The 18,916-nt window shown below is 46.3% G+C and overlaps 1 protein-coding gene across 1 annotated transcript; it reads right to left on the reverse strand.

Moving 5' to 3' along the window:
- Positions 1-1,667: 1,667 nt before the first annotated feature.
- Positions 1,668-18,858, reverse strand: CLCN6 (chloride voltage-gated channel 6). Its single transcript, XM_038159502.1, has 23 exons — positions 18,721-18,858; positions 17,934-17,993; positions 16,831-16,896; positions 16,227-16,292; positions 15,513-15,579; positions 15,020-15,126; positions 14,667-14,793; positions 14,031-14,098; positions 13,876-13,934; positions 13,119-13,251; positions 12,605-12,718; positions 12,179-12,345; positions 11,185-11,311; positions 10,675-10,801; positions 10,200-10,353; positions 9,946-10,105; positions 9,694-9,800; positions 8,903-9,089; positions 8,332-8,489; positions 7,400-7,556; positions 6,603-6,710; positions 6,078-6,203; positions 1,668-4,760 (listed from the first exon to the last, which is right to left on the reverse strand). Exons 1-23 carry the CDS (start codon positions 18,796-18,798, stop codon positions 4,680-4,682), a joined length of 2,604 nt encoding a protein of 867 aa, XP_038015430.1. The 5' UTR covers positions 18,799-18,858; the 3' UTR covers positions 1,668-4,679.
- Positions 18,859-18,916: the final 58 nt, after the last annotated feature.

Raw genomic sequence — 18,916 nt, forward strand, 5'->3', positions numbered from 1 at the left:
ATGTCTTAGCTGTTAGTCATGAGTTTTCAACACACTGTTTTCTACTGAAAGTGGTATATATGGGCTCCAGTCTCTGCTTTAAAATGCTTAAAGTATCAGTAAGACGTGTGTTAAACCATTCACAGCCCATACAGCAATTGAAGCAGCCTGGAGAAAGGGACATCCTACTCACTTTTAAACCGTTATCTCAACATCCAAACCTCACCGACTGACTCCCCTCCCTTCCCAGACAGCAGGGGAGCTCACTGACAACTCATCCCAGCTCCCAGTAAGCCTTTTCAGACACTGCATGTGACCAGTGGATGCAGAGGAGACAGTGTATCCCACTGCCACTGAAAAGCCCTTCAGCACCCTGGACAACAAGAGCAGCTTCACCCTCTTCTCACAGCCCTGCAACAGCCAAAGCTCCAGGCAGCCATCCTCTGGTCCTTCCAGTGCCTGCTGCGTGATTCACTGCTGGGAATGCACACGCCTGTATGGGAATGCACACACACTGAAGAGGCAGCTTGTAACCTGTTCGCAAAGCAAAAATTAGAAAAATAATAATAATCTCACTGAACACCACTAATTTTTTTTCTGCTAGAGCCCCAGTGTGTCATTACAGGGACGATGATGCATGGTTGGATTCAATGAGTCTATAAACCTCTCCCATTCCCTCCTACGCTGCTGCCTTTACAATCACAGGCAGCACAGAGCTAGCAGAGCTCCCCCAGTCCTTTCCCCTGATGACTCCTTCCTACCCCTGCTAGGGTGTCCTTCCTTTCCCCTGATGACTCCTTCCTACCCCTGCTAGGGTATCCTTCCTTTCCCCTGATGACTCCTTTCCCCTGATGGCTCCTTCCTACCCCTGCTAGGGTATCCTTCCTTTCTCCTGATGACTCCTTTCCCCTGATGACTCCTTCCTACCCCTGCTAGGGTGTCCTTTCTATTCCTTGCTTAGTTAAGACCTCTGTGGCACTTCTTTAGCTCCTCAAATCAGATTTCCTGCCATTCCCTCCCAAGAGATGGTTTTACCCATCTCAGGCTTTCCCTGGCATTACACACCCACCAAGGGAGAGGCAGAGGGCAGCAGCCAGACAAGCTGCTGGCCAACTCTGTGTTAGAGTGCCTCAGAGAGCTACTACATGAATCCTGGACAAACAGCCCCTGATGCACACAAACATGGAACGGCAGGGAACTTTTGGGTCAGATAGTTCTACAGTGCTCAAAGACTGTACTTACATTTTTGGCTTGTAAGCATGAGATGAAAGTTCAAAAATTGTCACTAATTCTTTTCTGTAAGGCAGACAGCAGGACAAAGCAGGAAAGATAGCCACAAACTAAATAAACATTCAAGATGATATTAAGATTCTTCATACCCTGGAGAAGGCAACTGTAAAACAAGAGGTGACACACTGTAGTTTAAACCTCTTTCATTAACTTATGGGGAAGAAGGTGAATTCTCAGGTAAGAAAAGCAGCACAATGTGCACAATTCAGCTCCATATCAAACATGGCAATTCCCTTCTTTGAAACAGCTGTTGTGAAAATGTGGAACTACAGTGGGCACAGCCTTAGGGATCACAGCCACTCCTCTCTGCCCAGTCTAAGAGCACCTCCTGTACAAACTGTTAGATCCCAACAGCTCATAAACATAAACTCAACTACCTCAAATCATGTTCTTGGATGTTGCCAGGTTCTACTAGTTTTATTATCATAAAGGGCAAAAAATAAAACAATACTAGAAACATCAAAAGGCCTTGAAAGTGCTGAAGGAGACACACGAACATTTTACTCTCAGACAGGTTACAGCTACATGAATACTTCCCAAGTGCCATAGTTCAAATAAAAATATATTCATACAAATTTAAAAAAAATACAATTTATATACACACACCATGGAATTAGCTTACATCATTTCATAACAAAAAACAGTGCAAAAAGAAAACCAAAGGAAAGGTAAGTTGATACCATTGGAATGGTCACAGTAATTAATAATTCAAAACTGCATAATTAACACTGCACAGGAAGCCACGAGGCAAGGAGGAAGGCCCCAGACTAACTCCCTAACCTTGCCATCAGAACTAACCCAGTTCTGGGTTATTTTTCCCTTAGTGTTGCTCTGTTAAAATGTTCCTGGCACCTATGTTAGACTAAGTTTCTTAGTAAATCACTTAGCAACTAGAGCCAGGGTAGAAGCAGTAAGTGTATTGTAAGAAAGGAATTAAGTAACTGAAGTGTGAGAAGACTGATTCAACACAAACCCCTTGGCATCAGTCCTCATCAGAAGGGAAATACTGCATCTTCAAATGTCAGGTGAACTTGTCATTTCTTTTCTGCAGGCTACAGAACAGCAATTGCACACTGAGATTTCCCTTTAAAGCAGCTGACAGGGTCACCCACCATCCTCACTGAAAATGTCTTTACCGAAAGAATGAAAGGGTGTTTTTCAGCTGAAACATTTGAATAAGATGCCCAGGCAGAGCAGACAGTGCTGCCAACAGTTTGAAGGCAAAATGCCTTCTCATGGGGAAGCATTTGGTGCCCAGAAAAACCTTGATAAAATTCTCCAGCCTGATTTGTCTGGATTGCCCAACTCTAGTCTCAGCAGCAATGACAAAGACATCCTGCAGCAAAATACCCTGCCATTTGTGTACAGAAATCAAACAGAACCAGCTCAAGGCAAACAACCTAAGGAGCCTTATTGATGTGCAGGAAGAGAAGGAGCCTTCCCTTCCACACACACTCACTCAACATGGGCAAGAGGAGAAACATTTGTCATGGGGAGACACGGGACATTGCTGACAGGTGTTCTAACAGTACAGGATTGCCAATTCCACCTAAGTGATCTGAAATCCCACAAAACCAGGATTCCTGTGATTCCTAATTACCCAGGAGCACAAAAACCTTTGAATGAAAGGTAGCCTAACATAAGCATATTTCAAACCTACAGCCCAGCTTCAGAGAGTGAAAATGGGTGCTGGAAGTTTGCTGGGACAGCTCAGTGTAAGAGCAGAGCTCAGGGAACACAGGCATTGCAGACAACACCTGCAGAGACTATCCAGACAGAACAAACATCCTTACTCTACTTACAGGGAAAGAACTCACAAATCAAGAGTAGTAGCTGATGCCAACTCCTACGCTCTAAGGAAATACAGAAAATCAACAAGTCTGCCTTCTGTCCCAATTCCCACCTAGCCAGCTCCTTATGGCAGACAACAGGTTAACTGGAGAGCTCAGAAGCTGTGTAGAAGCTTTTCTGGAATACATTCCCCCTGTAGCTTGTCCCAGTCTCTTGGCTGAGAGAATGCTCTGTGCTTTATCAAGCCAATCAGCTCTGCAGTCCCTGAGGCACAGCACTGGCTTCCCACTGAGGGTTATCTGCACAGAGAACTCAGGAGGGCAGGTGCCTGCTGGAACAATACAGGTGCTGGCCAGGATGGTACCTGCTAAAGCACTGAACTGGCTGCAACTGGCTCCTGAGTGCTGATTTTACCCTTACAGATTGTTGCAGTTGCAAACATTATCCCAAGCATTTAGAGAGCACAGACAGCCCCACTTATCACCTGCAGGAGATCCTGCCTCAGTCACCAGCACCAAGTATCCCTCCTTATGGCAGCCTGAAACTACAGCAACTCTTCTCATGACACAGGGATAATTCAACCAAGCCCAGAGACCATCAGTTCTATGTGCTGCCACAAAGGAACACTTCTCCATGCTCTCAGGATGTGGAGTTCCCTGGTCTCTGACTCCAGCTGGAAAGGTGCCCCAGGCTCTCACTGTTTGAGCAGTGCAGGGACAAAGTGCCTACAAATGCCAAGAAATGCAGGAATGCCAAAGTGGAGTGCCACCAAGCATCTCAGAAGAGCCTCTTACAGTAGGGAGATAATAGCAACAGCTAACGGAAGAGATCTCCTTTCTCTGAGATGTTCACAAATGTACAAATATTTATAAACCCAAACAGTAACTAAAATGTAACCATTTTGAACTCCGAATCTGCTGAGCTGCTCTCAAGTCATCTGCTATAAAACATCACAGCAGAAACATTTCCCCATGAAAGAAGGAGAGAAATTAAGAACAAATGAAGCCAGAGTGAAAAAATATGGGGAAAGGGGAACACTTGCAAAGACAGGCATATTTCCAAAATGCTGGATTTTTCAATACTGCTTTTGCAAGAAACCATTCTCGGGAGCAGCCATCTGATATCTGCAAACTTCAGTATCTCCTCTCAGTGGTGACAGCAACTCCCTTCTCACACAAATAAGGCAACAGTTGCAGGAACAAGGGAGGAAGAAGGAAAGGGAGTCACACAGGAGGAAGGGAAAGATACTGCAGTTCTTTGCCCAGGACACAGTGGAGGGAAATGGGTTTTTTTTCCAACTCTTCAGAAAACACCAAAATAAAATGGCAGAACACGCAGTGTCAGGACAACATCTGATGGAAGGAGATAACTGGGGGACAGGGGAAGAAACACCTGGATCAAGAGTTGTCAAACCAAGTGCCTGAGGCCAATCAACAGCTCTGGCCTCAGGCAGCTCCTCTAATTCTCCGGCTAGCAAAATGTTTTCCAGTTCCCCAGGCTTGATATGCACGTGAGAAGCCAAACGGGAGGTCTTGGGCCTTGTGGGGTCCAAGCAGAATGCAAGCATGTGTGCCAGCTTGGAGGAGGGAGGAAGCCACACTGACAGAGGGGCAGGGGCATCAAATGGTCTGATAGTGTTGTCTCAGTCTTGCCTGCAGGAATTCATGGGTCAGGTTGTGCCGAGTGATTATCCCAACAACCTTGAACAGGAAGAAAAGAAGAAAAGATACAAGTCTGTATCAGAGATGTGCCACTGAAGGACATCCATAATAAAGTGGTCATTCTTATCAACACCCCAAAAACAGGAAACCTGAGAGCAGCTCTTGACCAATGCTGAGTTAGAGCAGATTCAAGCTGAAATTCACAGAAACAACCTTCCTCCCTTTACCAACACACACTCTTCAGGCAAGAACGCTGATTTAACTACACCCAAACAAACAGCTTAACCATTGCTGGGGTGTCTGGCACCAGTAGGACCCTCTGCCTAGCAAGGGAAATCCTTTCCATGTCAGACAGCATAAGGATGTAAAATCCTTCAGGAAGTAAAAACTGCAATTGGAAATAACAAAGCTGTCTTTTAGGGCTTCATTCAAGACATTTCTGGTATTCCACATGGCATGACTTCAGATAGCTCCTGTCAGATACAAGGAGGCTCTGAAGACCAAAACAGAAATGGTCAAGACTAGCTCAGAGGTGACTGCACACTGGCAGGTGACAAGAGGGACCCTCTCCCAGCCTGCTGTGGATAAAGTCAAACCACACACTTCAGCTGGTGAAATGCCTCTCTGATTTTACACATGGAAAGAGTTCAGAACTAAGCTGTTCTCTAGTACCACAAGAGCATCTTGTACTAAAATGGAATAAACGAACATTTCGTTTGCAACTCACAGGCCCTGTAGAGAAACTATGGGGAACCCTGAGGCAGAAAAAGCAGTGCTGCCTCACAGACCAGGTCAGGCTTAGGGGAAACAAGTTTCTCATAGTGGTTGTAGGAGGTTGCTGACATCTACTGACTGTTTCTGAGCACTGTAGATGGCAAAGGGACAGTGAGTCAAGCACAGACCATTTAAACACTCCTTTGCTTTGATGCTCCTGTGAGGAGAAACAGAACACAATTCCCTTCCTACAGAAAAACTTCTTGCCCCAACATACAGGAAATTTTGCTCTTGGCCTTGAATAAGGCTGTGAAAGGAAAGGCAAATTAGTGGCCTCTGATGAGCTCAGGGCCTCTCAACAGATAGAAAAGTAGGACAACTTCTACAGGCTGCACACCTGAGACAGGAGAGATGGAGAGGTACACATCCTGCTATTTGCAGGTAAAGGGGAAACAGGCTAGGACACAAAAGATGCCAACAAAGTCACAGTAATCAAGCCTTCAGGGCCCTAAAAAAATCCTATTCTGATCTCTTTAAAGCATTTCTGTTTGATGTTAAAAGAGATCTTACTTGTTCCAAAGATGGAAAATGTTGCACAAACACTGTGGCTTCCTGCTCAGCTAAGCCAAGCCAAGGACTCACCTCTCCAACTGCATTCACAACTGGTAAATGCCTGAGTCCCATTGTCCTGAACAGGTTGAAGACTTGTGACACATGAGTATTTGGAGAGACAGTGAAGGGTGATGGGTTCATGTATGGGGTGACATCCTGAGAAAGAAAAACAATCATGTTATTTACAAGAGGCATTTTCAATGTCTCTGGGAATCACTAACATGGCACTCCTACAAGTCCTCCATGGTGCTGATGCCTGGACAGAGCATTTGGCAGCAGTCATCTTCTATTTCTGCACAAATATGACATTATTTTGCTTTGGTTTGTTGAGAAGTTAAACTGGACAGACAACACCTTATTCTAGAAGCACCAATGGACACTGTTACCTCAGCAGGGGATTTCCACATGCAGAGAAAGCTGAGTGCTTGAGGAGCACAGGATGTTGGTCACTGTGCCAAAGAGTGTATTAAAACATGCCCTCAATGTTTTTTAAAGGCTTTGGACAGTTGTAAATATATATGAGGAGGCACTGTCACACTGCAGTGCATATCTTACCACTATCATACGAGGGTTCAGCAATGTGAGGTCCAGATCATGGATATCTGGATAGTGGGGATAATCCTCTAGCATCTCTGCGTGGGACAGACGAGGCTGACTTGCACTCTGCAATTAAAAGAAACCTCACTGAACCCATGTGTCACCATTCCAGACAACACAGGAGCTGCTAGCAGCACAGCAAACCATGCCTCCTAATCACTACCCCAGAACTCCTACTCCTCCCACACCCACCTTCTGCAGAGGTGCTGTTACCCAAACCTATGCAGGCCTTTAGCTGAGAGAGAATGGACCTGCTCCCCAACCTCTGACAAATCTGCACTTGACACTGGAGGGCAGCAGGAAACCAGCCTTGAGGGAGCTGGGCTGCAGATACTCTCACTGATCTCAGTAACACAGCTGACATTTTTCTGCTAGGACCTCAACACACAGCAGTAAAACACAAAGTATATACTGCTGGATGCTCTATTTGCACTTAATATCTGCCCTCAATACTCCAGTTCTGCATATCTTTATGTCATATATCCATATCATATATTCTCCATAGCTTTATGCAACAAACAGGTCTGTTGGATTACTTTTTTAACAGTGGCTATCCTTTTCCTGGGGATATTTTCAACTTCCTTTAAGAGCTGCAAGGGAGAATTCACATTACCTGTCTGCAACTTTAAAAACACACATGCATTCCTTAAAGTGTAAAAATAGATATATTATTTTTGGCAGCCCATGAATATTGTTCCCAGCCTCCTGAGAAGGCAGGGATGTCTCTGCTGCAATTTTTGAACAGGAAGACTCACCGACTGGCTCTCAGAGTAGCAAACCCCCCGGTCAAGAAGGGTGACCAGCTGGGAGCGCAAGATCAAGCCATGGAAGGTCAAGGGTCTGAAGCGTTCCTCCATGGTCCACTCCTCACTGGGAGACTGGTCAGGGTACAGGTTGGGGTAAGGAGTGTATCTGTGATGGATTTAACACCGTGTGTTACAAGCTTCACATACCCCAACTCCCAAAAGAGCAGCTATTTCAGCTCTTTGCACCCTTCCCCTGAACACTTCAGGGACTCCTTCTAGGGACAAGCAAAACTTCACCAAAAAAAAAAATAGGGGAGAGAGGTCAAGAGCCATTATGTGGTCAGAGCAGCAGAACAGGACAGTCTCCTAACTCAATTTCAAATCACTTGCTATTAAAGCAATTTTCAGTGCCAAACTACTCAGATTCTAATAAAAGGTGAAGCATGGAAAAATATTAGGGTCAGGATGCCATTCATGAAAGTCACGATCACTGATGTAGAAAATTATTCACTAGACTGGGCTTCTACTTGGAAGTAAGATCAACACAAGCCTGGTGACTCAGCCCAGTTACCAGAGCAGTGGGATCAGTATCATGGTCATTAGCTGGGATAAGTGAGCTTTCCAGAGCTCTCACATTTTTGCAGACAAGAGGGCACTGATTTCTACAGAAATCTTCCCAGGTACTTCACCTTCTCAAGGAAATGTGTCTGTGTAAGTGTTTGAAGGAAATTTAAGAAGTTGGACATAACCCACTTGCCTGGGACTTGGTCCCAGGTGTGAGACACAGCATTGGCTCCTCAGACCTGACAAATCACTTCTAAAACATGGATATCAGCACTGTTACCACTGACATATAGAATGACAGAGACTGTATGAAACATTCTTTACAACACATCTCAACAAACCCTGCTTCTGTACCTTTGTGCCTGCCAGGACCTCACCTTCTCTCCAGCATCTGCTGCAACAGATCCTCTTTCTCAGGAGGCTCCTCTGTTGCTATGTGCTCGTCACACATGTTACGCAGCTCACTCGAAGGGTAGGATTTCATGGACTGGCTACGCTTGCGCTGCTCTCCCGCTCGGGTGAGGATGCTGGACTTCTGGATACAACAAACAATTTTCAGACACTCATTAAGCAAGTCAACAGTTAACCGAGAGTGACTATGAACTACTAATCATAGCTTTGTGCCACCACATAACATGTTCATTAGCCGCTGCTGCTGCAGCACTTGCAAGAACAGCCAATAGGACTGTGCAATTCAGTAGCAAATCCAAACGTTTCCATGTCTATGCTAAACAGATTACTTTTTCCTCTTAACTTTTGCCTCTTAGGAATGCAGCCCACTCTTTCATCTCTACCATCACCCACACAAAGGAATGGAGTTCTTAAAAATTTTCTATTGCAGTAGGTGCTTATCTCTGACCCAAATTCTGCCCGAAAGCTTAAATAACTAAAGCAAGGCCATTCTGAATGCTCTCTACTCTTCAACCTACCAAACACGCAACTCTTTACCTTGAATTTGATGTTGTTACTGATCAGCTGATTTCCCTTCATGAACTCCCTCTCATTGCCCCGATTCTCTGTCACCACAGGGAAGGCATGGTGGACAGTCGTGCGCAGGATGCTGACAAGGGACTGGATTCGGGTGTGTGGGTACACATAGGTCAAGTTGGGTTCCATGATGTCACTGGCTTGTAGTCTGAAGAAACAGAAATCCAAAATTGCTGCGTGCATCGCATCAGTGACAGAAGGCTGGTGATGAACAACATGGAAACAAACCAGTCCCTAAACAAGATCCTGAAGGAATCTGCTGCAGTTAAATTCTGCTGGCTCCTTTTACCTGTGTGCTCACCTTCACTGTGGTATCAGCAGTAATGGTACACCTGATTTTTTAATTTTTTTTAATAGCATAACATTGTATCAATGATGCACTAGAGGAAAGGTAAAATGTTCTAACTTACTATAAAGTTTCTAAACACTACTGGGAAGAGACAACAGGTGGGAAGAAGATGACATTCCACAAGAAGCGAAGTCCAACGGAATGTTTTCACAAATTCCTTGCTGAACTTCCCAAATCCACCCTGCAGATTTGCATCCATCCACCCCCTCAGAAAGGGCTTCAGCATCTCTTTCCTGCTGCAGGCCTGGTGCACAACTCCTTTCACAGCAGCCCTCACAGTTGCTCCTCAGAGCAACCAGGTTTGTTGAAGATGAAGCATCATCCCCCTGCATTAACACAGTTCTGAGCAAGAATCCCCACCACAAACTCTAACCCACAGCCTGGCCAAGAGCAGCAGCCTTACTTATCCATTTCCATCCCGGTTTCCCACTCCAGAAGAGGCACTCCTCGCAAGTTCACATGGATGTCATAGATGCCTTTGTTGAAAAAGTCTCCTGTCCACTTGGCTACCTGCATAGCAAACACGAGGTCTACTGAGCTGCTGCTCCAAGTGCAAGACCCCTTGGCTTATGACAGCCCTGAAAGTAACAAAGATTCATGGCCAGCACATGTTCAAGCAGTCTGCAAAAAGCCAGAGCTAGGGTCCTGCACTCACCATGAGGGTGATCATTATGGGGAGCCCATAGGTGATCTCGTTGGTGGACTCGATGAGGATGACAGTCAGGCTGATGGTCATGCGGACCACTCCTCCCAGGAATGCTGCCGCCCCAATCAGCGCAAAGGTTCCTGAGTAGATGTGATCCAGACCAATGTAACTAGAGCAAAGCACAGAGCCCTCAGATTAGAAAAACCTGCCTGAGAGCTCACGGTGCACCTGCAGCATGTCCCTCACACGCACACTTGATGCACCTTTTGAGGAGGTTGGCGACCAGGCGTCCGAAGGCAGCCCCACAAAGCAGTGATGGTACAAACAGACCACTGGGCACAGAGATCCCATATGTCCAGCAGGAGAGTAAGAAATAGAGAAGGAAGAACAGGGATAGGGTGACTGGGCTGAAAGTACCTGCAACACAAGAAGAATCATGACTAAAGGGGCACATGTCTGTCCAAGAGAGAGTCTTGCACCATCCACCCCTCAGCTCACAGCAGGCTCATCTCACAACAGCTACTGAGTCTCCCAGTCCAAACACACATGCAGACATGAGTAAGTGAAAAGAGAGGAAAAACAAGCCTTTCTTCCCATCAAAGAGACTTTCACCAGTTTAACTAGCAGTCCTCCAGAGCCATGAAGGCCTGAAGATGCTGCTAGCCTTGTGGTGCTGCTCCAGCTAGGATGAAGCTCTGAAGCTTAAGTGTGGGATGAGGCAGTCTCCTAACTACTCACCATCCTGGTGGAAGAGCTGCAGGATAGCTGACTCCTGAGGGTTGAAGAAGAGCGTGGCCATGTCATTGTACGTTTCATTTGGGCAAAAAAAAGTTTTGATGCTCGAATTTACATCCTCTGATATATCCTAATGCAGGACAGAAAAGACACAAAGGGTTAAAATTCACTGTCTCTACATTAGCCTTTGGGGCTAATGGAAATAACACTTCTGTTACTGTTAGCCATTATCATCACCCCAGGACAGCCATGCTTTGGGAAGTTCAGACCAAACATCAACAGCAGAGATGGAGCCTGCAACATCAACGGGCTCCTTGACTCAGAGCCCGAGTTGCTTTGCACAAAAGCACAATGTAGGTTTCATTATTACCCTAAGCTCCTGCAACCCTCCATGGGCTCTCACTGCAGTTCTGTTATGTACTGCACGCTGTCAAAAGCTCATTGCATGCCTGTGCTTCTCTGCAGGGTGAACAATATGACAGGGAACAGAATATTCACGTAAAAATCCCTCACCTGCAGGCTCAAGGTGTCATTGCCACTGTGCCTGCTGGAAGATACCTGCCGGCATTCCCCCAGAACCATGGAGGCCACGAAGACCATGACGGTGGTGGTCAACGACACAAGCAAGCTCTCCAAGACTCTGAAAGACACAACAGAAACCATACACTGAAGCCACACTCAGTACTGTAACCTGGTCCCAGCTCTGCAGATGACTTTGATAAGGCTGCAAGAAGCAGCAGCCACCATAGCTTAGCATCAGAACAAGGGACACTGGAAATCAAGTTGAATTTTGACTTGGTTCCCAGGGCTTGCCTTAGCTCCCCTTTTTAACTGGTTGCCCCAAAAAGAAGCTATTTCTGCCCAGAGAACACACAGCAGTCACACATGAAAAGCCCAGGGTTCAGTAACGAGGCTGTTCACATGGAAACAATGTCCTGTACATCCTTACAGGGTAAAAGGGTAGATAGGACTGGGCAGGGTGATGCACAGTCTCTCAATCTCTTTTCTAACTGCTGAAATACACTTATTTTTCTCTTTAAACCTGGGCTTTGTGTTTAGGAGCTGTCTAGAGCAAACAAACAGCTGCTTCCAGAATAACACACAGAAGTTCCCTCTCTAAACAGCACAGATATTGTGGATTTAATTAACCAATACGATTTTAAAAAGTGAGGTCAGCTATTCCATCACATCAGTTTGGACAAGGACACAAAAATAATCCTGCATGGAGACAAAGTTCTGGTTTGTTCAGCCTTTATGATAAAGCGCTCCCTCCACTGCCCTGGTAAGAGGGATTGCAATTCTCTCTGTACCACCAAAGTCATCAAAAAATTACAGGGACTGTAACATTTGGTTTCTGGTGTTCATTTTTAAGTTCTATAGAGGATTCATTTAGCGATTTTTAAGAAACCAGTCTGGGATTTCCTCCAATCCTACTCAAAGGGTCTTCTAGACTGATGCTTTTGCTTTGGGAGCAGAGATCCCTGTAGAAACTCGAGAGCACATATACCTGACCAGCTTTGGCTTGGGATGCACATTGCGCATGCGGTACTTGGCAAGCCTCTTGTTCAGGCAGTTAAAGGTGGCTCCAAGAAGGCCTCCTACAATCCCCATAAGAATGAAGAAGCCCAGGTCCACAGCTGTCCAGAGGTGGCATTTCTTATCAGACTCAGAGCACTGTGCAGAAAAGTGTACAAAAAAAGCATTACAGTAGTTGCTGCAGTTTCCTACCAACACTTCTGTCTCCACACCTAGAGATTTTGAGTAGCTAAGATCACAGGGCAACAATTCTGAGAGTATCAATGTATTGCAGCCAAGTATAAAGTTCCTTCCACTGAAATACAAGCATGTGTCAAAAAAACCCCCTCCAAACTAACAGACAGAAGCACAGGACTAACAAGAGACTGGAGAGTGGGGAAATAACAGTAAATCTTACCTTAAACTCCCCAAAGTTCAGCAGCCCAGGGAGCTGGAAAGACCCCCAGCTTCCAAACTGAATCCCAGAGCGGAAAAAATTCAAGGTGAAAGTGGCAGCCATGGAACAGAAAAGCTGTGGAACAGAAAAAAAAATAGAAAAAAAAAAAAGAGGGAAGCAAAGGTTCCCAAAATTAAGATTGGCACAGCCAGCTCCTCCTTGAGACCTATGCCTGGGCAAAGGAACTGACTGTGGAAGGGATCAGACTCCTGAGAGCCCAAGCACAAAAGTCCACTCTCCCAGGTACACTAAATCTGCTGCCTAGAGCCGTCCCACAGCTCCAGATAATACCAGGCTCATCTCTGCCCTTGATCTGTAGTAGTTCTGGAACACTGATGGAGCAGGCAACCTCCCTCCTGCCAAGACAGCTCAGGAAGAGGCAGGATAATCGGAATGCCCTCATGGACAAGCCCTACCAAGGGGAGCCCTCTTCTCAAGGAAGAGACACACAGAAAGAGTGAGAATCACCACTCACCACTTTCCATGTAAGTCCCTGGTTCCAGAAGGAGGAACCTTCTTCCAAACTAAAAAGAGTGCCTCCAATTGGAGCTCCAAAGGCAGCTGCAACCCCTGCAGCTGCTCCAGCAGATACAAAATCCCTTTTATCCCTGAAATGAAGAGAAAAACAACCTCAGTTTAGCAAATTAGAGCTCTGGAGATGCTTAGGTTCTGCAAAGGAAGAGATCATCCCCATTTATGGAATATCCCAGGGATTCAGGAATGAGAGTTGAGAGCAAAGCTGGCCATGGCAGACACCACCATTTGTTCATTAAGCTCCAGCATTGTGCTCTTTCTGTAGAGCACAAACACAGAGCAGAATTCTGGTACTACACAACTGCCCAGTATGTGAGGAACCATCCCAAACCATGGACTCCAGCATCACTTGAAAGAATTACAGAAACAAAAGGGCAATAATTTGTTCACATTCAGGAGAACTAGCCTTCTCTGTAGTATAACCTAATCATAAGGGGTGAGCTTTCAACCACCCACAATAAAGGTTTGAATTGGGTAGAGATCTGCTGAGCAGCACAAGAGAACTTCTATGAACAGGAAGACCAGAGCAGCTTGGAAGAGTGACACCCCGGTGTTGTCTTGCTGCAGAATGAAACTGCAGGACTCTAGAAAGAAACTGATAAAACAACTGACTGTTTCACCCCAGCCCGCCACCCTTCTCCCAGGGAAGTCTGCTCACTCATCCTCCTCTCCCCTCCTCCACATCCTGGGTACAGTACCTGTCACTGCAGAAATAGGGAAAGTTAAATTGGATCTTCCTCAAAGAGATGCTCTGTAACTACAAACAAAGTAAAGATTTAGAAACACAGGAGATGGGAACTTACTCTTACAAAACAGTGCCGTGACCAGGACCGTGACTCAGGCCAGCACTAACCTGTGGCAAGCCCGCACCCACAACAGCACCACTGTGAATCATTGGACCCTCCTTCCCGACAAAAAGACCTGGAAAAACAGAGCTTATTGAGGGAATGCACTTTCCCCACCACCACCCTCCCCTGCTGACAAAGCCAGAAGAGATCAGCTCACCACTCCCATGCCATGGTACATCCCTCTGTGTCAAACCTGCAGCTCCTCACAGGGAGGTGCTGACCTCAACAACCCCAAATGTTTGCAAAGACTTGCACAGATTCTGCATTCCAAGTGGGTGGAATAACTGAAAAACAACTGCTACAAGGACTCTGAACTCTCCAGGTTATTCTGCCCTTCTGCTCTCAGGCTGCTCCTGACAATGTGTCCTGGAACATTCTCAGGTCTCTCTCTTGGATTCTGCCACAAAGAGTCACATGTGACTAGCCACTCAGAAAATCACCTGTTTCCCTGATAGTCCAGATCCTTCCATTTATTCTCTACTCTATAAATGCACTCAGGGCTCATGACTCTGCTCCAAATCACCAGAACTATTTTACTGGAAAGGCAGGGCCTTCTGTGCCCTACATAAGCAGAGAAAACATTTTTTCCCCTTCAGTGACTCCTTCACCCGACAAGATCAACACATCAGAGCCCTCCTTACCTCCTGCCACACTGAAGAGCACTCCTGTAGCTTTGCACACCACTGTCCGCAGACGCACAACCCCTGGAACCTTCACTCCATTGAGGTAGCACTTAATTTCAGGAATCCCTGACCCAGCTGCTACAGGCTGCAGAAAAGAAACACTGACACAATGGTGCACTGATTCCATATCTGACCAACAACTTCTCATCAGAGAGCAAGGGACCAAGAGACCCTGCTTAGCTAAATCAAACAGAACTGTGAAGCTAGTTTGATGCTTTGGGGCAGAAAGTGTCTCTAGCAAGGATATTTCATATCAAGGACATGTGTGAGAGGAAAGTTGTGTAAGGAGCAGCAATGGACCGAAGTCTTACTTGGATCAGGACCAGAAGACTGGCAAGAAAAACAAAGGTCAGGTTGAACCCCAGCAGCTCCAACAAGGACAGTGCAAGGCAGCCTTTCTCAGTGCACTCCTCCACCGCTGCAGGGATGGTCAAGGAAAACAGCATTCATCACACCAACACACAATCACTTGGTAATATATGGGCCTCAAGAGCCAAGCCTGTGCTTCCTAATCCAGCCAGAGCAGCTAACACAACCTGTCAGGAAGCCAGGCTTCCTTTTCAAAGCTCAACTCTGAATTAGGAAGAAGGGAAACCACTCATTCTTTCAGTCTCTGCTTATGTACCCGACACTGGAAGCATTTCTTGGTTTCAAGGGCTGAATTACATAAGCAAGTTGAAAACTTGCTTAATTATGAACAACATGCCCAATGGCAAAATTGTGAAAGTCAGCTGTTCTGAGCAAAAGATGGGAACACAAAGGAAAAGGTCACTTGAGTCTAGCAAGGCTCAAGGTAAAAGATACAGCTTTGTACCACCTGAAACTTGAGCTGGGTAAAGAGCCGCACGAAGAAATCTACAAAGAGACCCACCTGGGAAAAAAGACAGAATGGCCATCAGTCATTTCTACATACAAATAATGAAGAGCACCCTCTAGTTAGTCCTACCAGAAATATGTACACAGGGGAGAACAGAAAACGAAGAAGACAAAAGCATCATTCAGAGTAAAGCAGCTCTGAAAACTCAGATTTCTTCCCCCTCTCTCTCTAGGACAGATCCATCCTAGCATTATTCCTGAAGAGATGCACTTCTACATCTGATTAGTACCCACTGAAGTACTAACCTGGCACCATTTTTAACATCCTCAACATACTTAAGGGTACAGAAGAAAACTGGTATTTAATTGAGGTATACAGTCAGCTGAGCTGATTTTCACAGTTCAGCCATCAACTGTCATCCTTTTTGACTAAGTTGTTTGCTTTGGAAGTTTTCCTGTATACTAGTTCACAAAGAAAACCCAGCAAGTTCTGACAGAAAAAAAAAAAAAAAAGAAAGGGCTTCCTGAAAAATAGTCTGTAACAACATGCTATAACTCCCAAAAGACAACTCCAACTACTAAGCTCTCATCACCATGAGAGAGAATGCTTCCTCTTAACTTTACTCCTTAGCCACTGACTTCTAAATTATTCCTGCTTAGTCTCCTGAATTTTCCTCACTCCCCAAACAGCATGATCCTTACCAGTCCTGTACAGACTCCAATAGCAAAAACCAGCACCCACTTCACTGCTTCGTATCTCTGGGCTTTCTGTTTGGAAAGAGGATGGAAAAAAATGTAAAATAAAAGCAACAAAGAAACAGGGATTTTCTGGAAGGTGGGTTTAGGCTCCACAGCTCAACAGCCAGAGGGATAAATCAACAGAAGGTTGTGTTGTGGCAACAGCAAATTGAAAATAGGAAACTGAAAGACTCAGCATCTTGCTCATTTTAAACATCAGGATCATGAGAGATGCTGGGAGCTATGATCTCCAAATCTCCACTATTTTTTCCTTTTTTTTTTTTTTTTTTTTTTTGTAATAGAGAAACCAGGAGAACGTGTAGAATTTCAGTCATAAATAAGAAAAAAATTCCATAAAATTTCCTGCAGTGCATATCAAGAATCACAGAATGATCTGGGTTGGAAGGGACCTTAAAGTTCATCTCATTCCACCTCCCTGCCATGGACAGGCACACCTTCTCCTTCCAGGCTGGTGAAAGCCACATATAAAAAGGTTTTGAACACTTCCAATCCACAGTTTCTCTGGACAATTTCCACGGTTTTAGCTTATGAAAGAACAAGGTCCTACCTTATTGTCCATGCTTTCCAAAATTTCCAAGTACGGGTCATTGATACAGCGATCATAATCCAAGCTCTGAAATGCAAAAAGGTCAGTTTAGGAGAATCAGCTGCAACAGGCTGTGAAAAAAATTATGTCTAGAGGACCTTCTTAAAGACTACAGAAGTCATTGCTACCCCCACAGTAGATTCTGCAAACAACAGTAGGAGAAAATACTCCTGGAAACAACTTAATTTAAATATTTAGATCAGTCAGACCCTGAAAACCACAAAGTGAAAGAACAGAACAATTTCACTGCTCAATCTGAGAGAGACAGTGAAACAAACAGAAGCACAACTGATTTATACATCTTCATATTAGAGAAGTCACATTGTACAGTTTTAGACTTCTTTATGTGTCTCCACTTTGACAGTGCAGGGGATAACACTGGATCTTTGTATTCACCCTCTCACTGCAACAGGAACACTAGCTAGGAACTCCTGTGCAGATGAACCATATCAATTCTTCAGTTTATCACAGCAAGGAGTTAACAGCAATAGTTTCCCACTCACAAAACTCCACTGGTTTATCCACATCTTCACCTTTTCAAGCCAAGCTGTAACAGGCTGGGCTGGTCACACCCATAGTGACAGCACCTGTTCTAAATACTTCAGGGCCACCAGACAGTGATGCAAAAAGCAAACACCTCCTGTAAGCAGCAGAATCTGATACATGGGAAGATCTGCTGTGAGCCAGCATGACAACACAGACAGTAGAAAGGCAACTGTGACCATGGAACTACAGATACTGTCTGTAGTCACCAGAAAACAAGGCCACCAGAGCCTAAAAATCTCACACTGAAGACGCAGGAAAATGCACCAGACTCTGAAAATGAATTTTCTCAACAAGAGTCTGACTTGAGAGCAAACATTCAACCTACTCACAGAGCTTTACCCCAGAAACATACAAAGATGAGGAACAGTTCTTTGCAAGCAAAGCAACTCTCAGTATTTCTGCTGATGCCAATGCAACCTAATGATCCACACTGAGTATCTGCCCCGTTACAAACTCAAACAGATCAAAACCTGCCTGCAGTTCTTATCACATTAATATCAGATTAGATAATTCCCCACCTCATAGTCTTTGCGTGGAAGGATCTCATCCTCCTCTTCATGAGTTTCTCCTAGGATCGTCTGCAAAACAAATGCAGGAAAGGAAACTATGAAGGGAACTAATGCATCTAGAGCTGTCATGACCACTGGTAGCAAAGCCAAAATAACAGAAGTCCTATACCATTATTGCTTATAAATTGAGGGTGTGGATTACCAGACCACCACTTACTTTGTGGTAACGCTAAAGGGCCTTACCTTACAGCTTGTCCCTCAGCCAGAACACACATCACTTCTATACAGGAGCTCCCAAGAGCAAAGTCCTAACCCACATCCCGCTTCCTTCACAGCAACGGGTTACAGGGGAGCACAGGGCAACAATTTTGAAGAGAGCACTGTGCAGTGCTGGAGTCAGAGAGAGCCCCCGCCAGGACCACTCCCCCTTGGAGCTGCGAGGGGCAGCGGCTCCAGGCGCTGGGAGACGGGGCCCAGACAAAGAACCGGGCCGGGCTGGGGACAGCGCGGGGCTCCGGCACCGGCGGTGAAGCACCAGGCCCGGGCGGGAACGGGCTGTGGCGCCGGGACAAGCATCGGATAAGAGACCGGGCCAGGAGCAGCACCCTAAAGCGACCACACCGGGCCCGGAGGCGCGGGGCCCAGCACTACAGCACCGCTCCCCGCCCGCCCTCAGGCGCGCCCCGGAGCCGGGTGGGGCCGGGCCGAGACCCGGCGTGAGGGGCTCCGCCGGCACGCACGAGTCCGGGGGGTCAGGGGGCAGCTGAGGGAGGGCAGGGCGGGGCGGCGGCCGTACCAGCTCCTCGGGGGTGCGGCTCTCCCGCTCGCCGCAGCAGCAGCAGCACAGCCCGGCCCCGCACCCGCACCGCGCCATCTTCCGCCGCCGACCGCGCCCCGCTCCGCCCGCCGCGCGTCACCCTGCGCGCCGCCCCGCCCGCCCGGCATGGCCGCGCCCCGCGGCCCCGATTGGCCTCGCCTCGCACGGCCGCGCT

The sequence above is a fragment of the Motacilla alba genome, chromosome 21, assembly GCF_015832195.1.
Source record: "Motacilla alba alba isolate MOTALB_02 chromosome 21, Motacilla_alba_V1.0_pri, whole genome shotgun sequence".
Classification (NCBI taxonomy): Eukaryota; Metazoa; Chordata; class Aves; order Passeriformes; family Motacillidae; genus Motacilla; species Motacilla alba.

Excerpts from the sequence above, each read along its gene's own strand:
- CLCN6 (XM_038159502.1), bottom strand. The coding sequence starts at position 18,798 with ATGGCGCGGTGCGGGTGCGGGGCCGGGCTGTGCTGCTGCTGCTGCGGC. Across the intron at positions 15,580-16,226 it reads TTGGAGTCTGTACAGGACTG|GTGGGTCTCTTTGTAGATTT; the intron begins GTAAGGATCATG and ends CTTTTTTCCCAG. Across the intron at positions 6,711-7,399 it reads GCTACTCTGAGAGCCAGTCG|AGTGCAAGTCAGCCTCGTCT; the intron begins GTGAGTCTTCCT and ends TTTTAATTGCAG.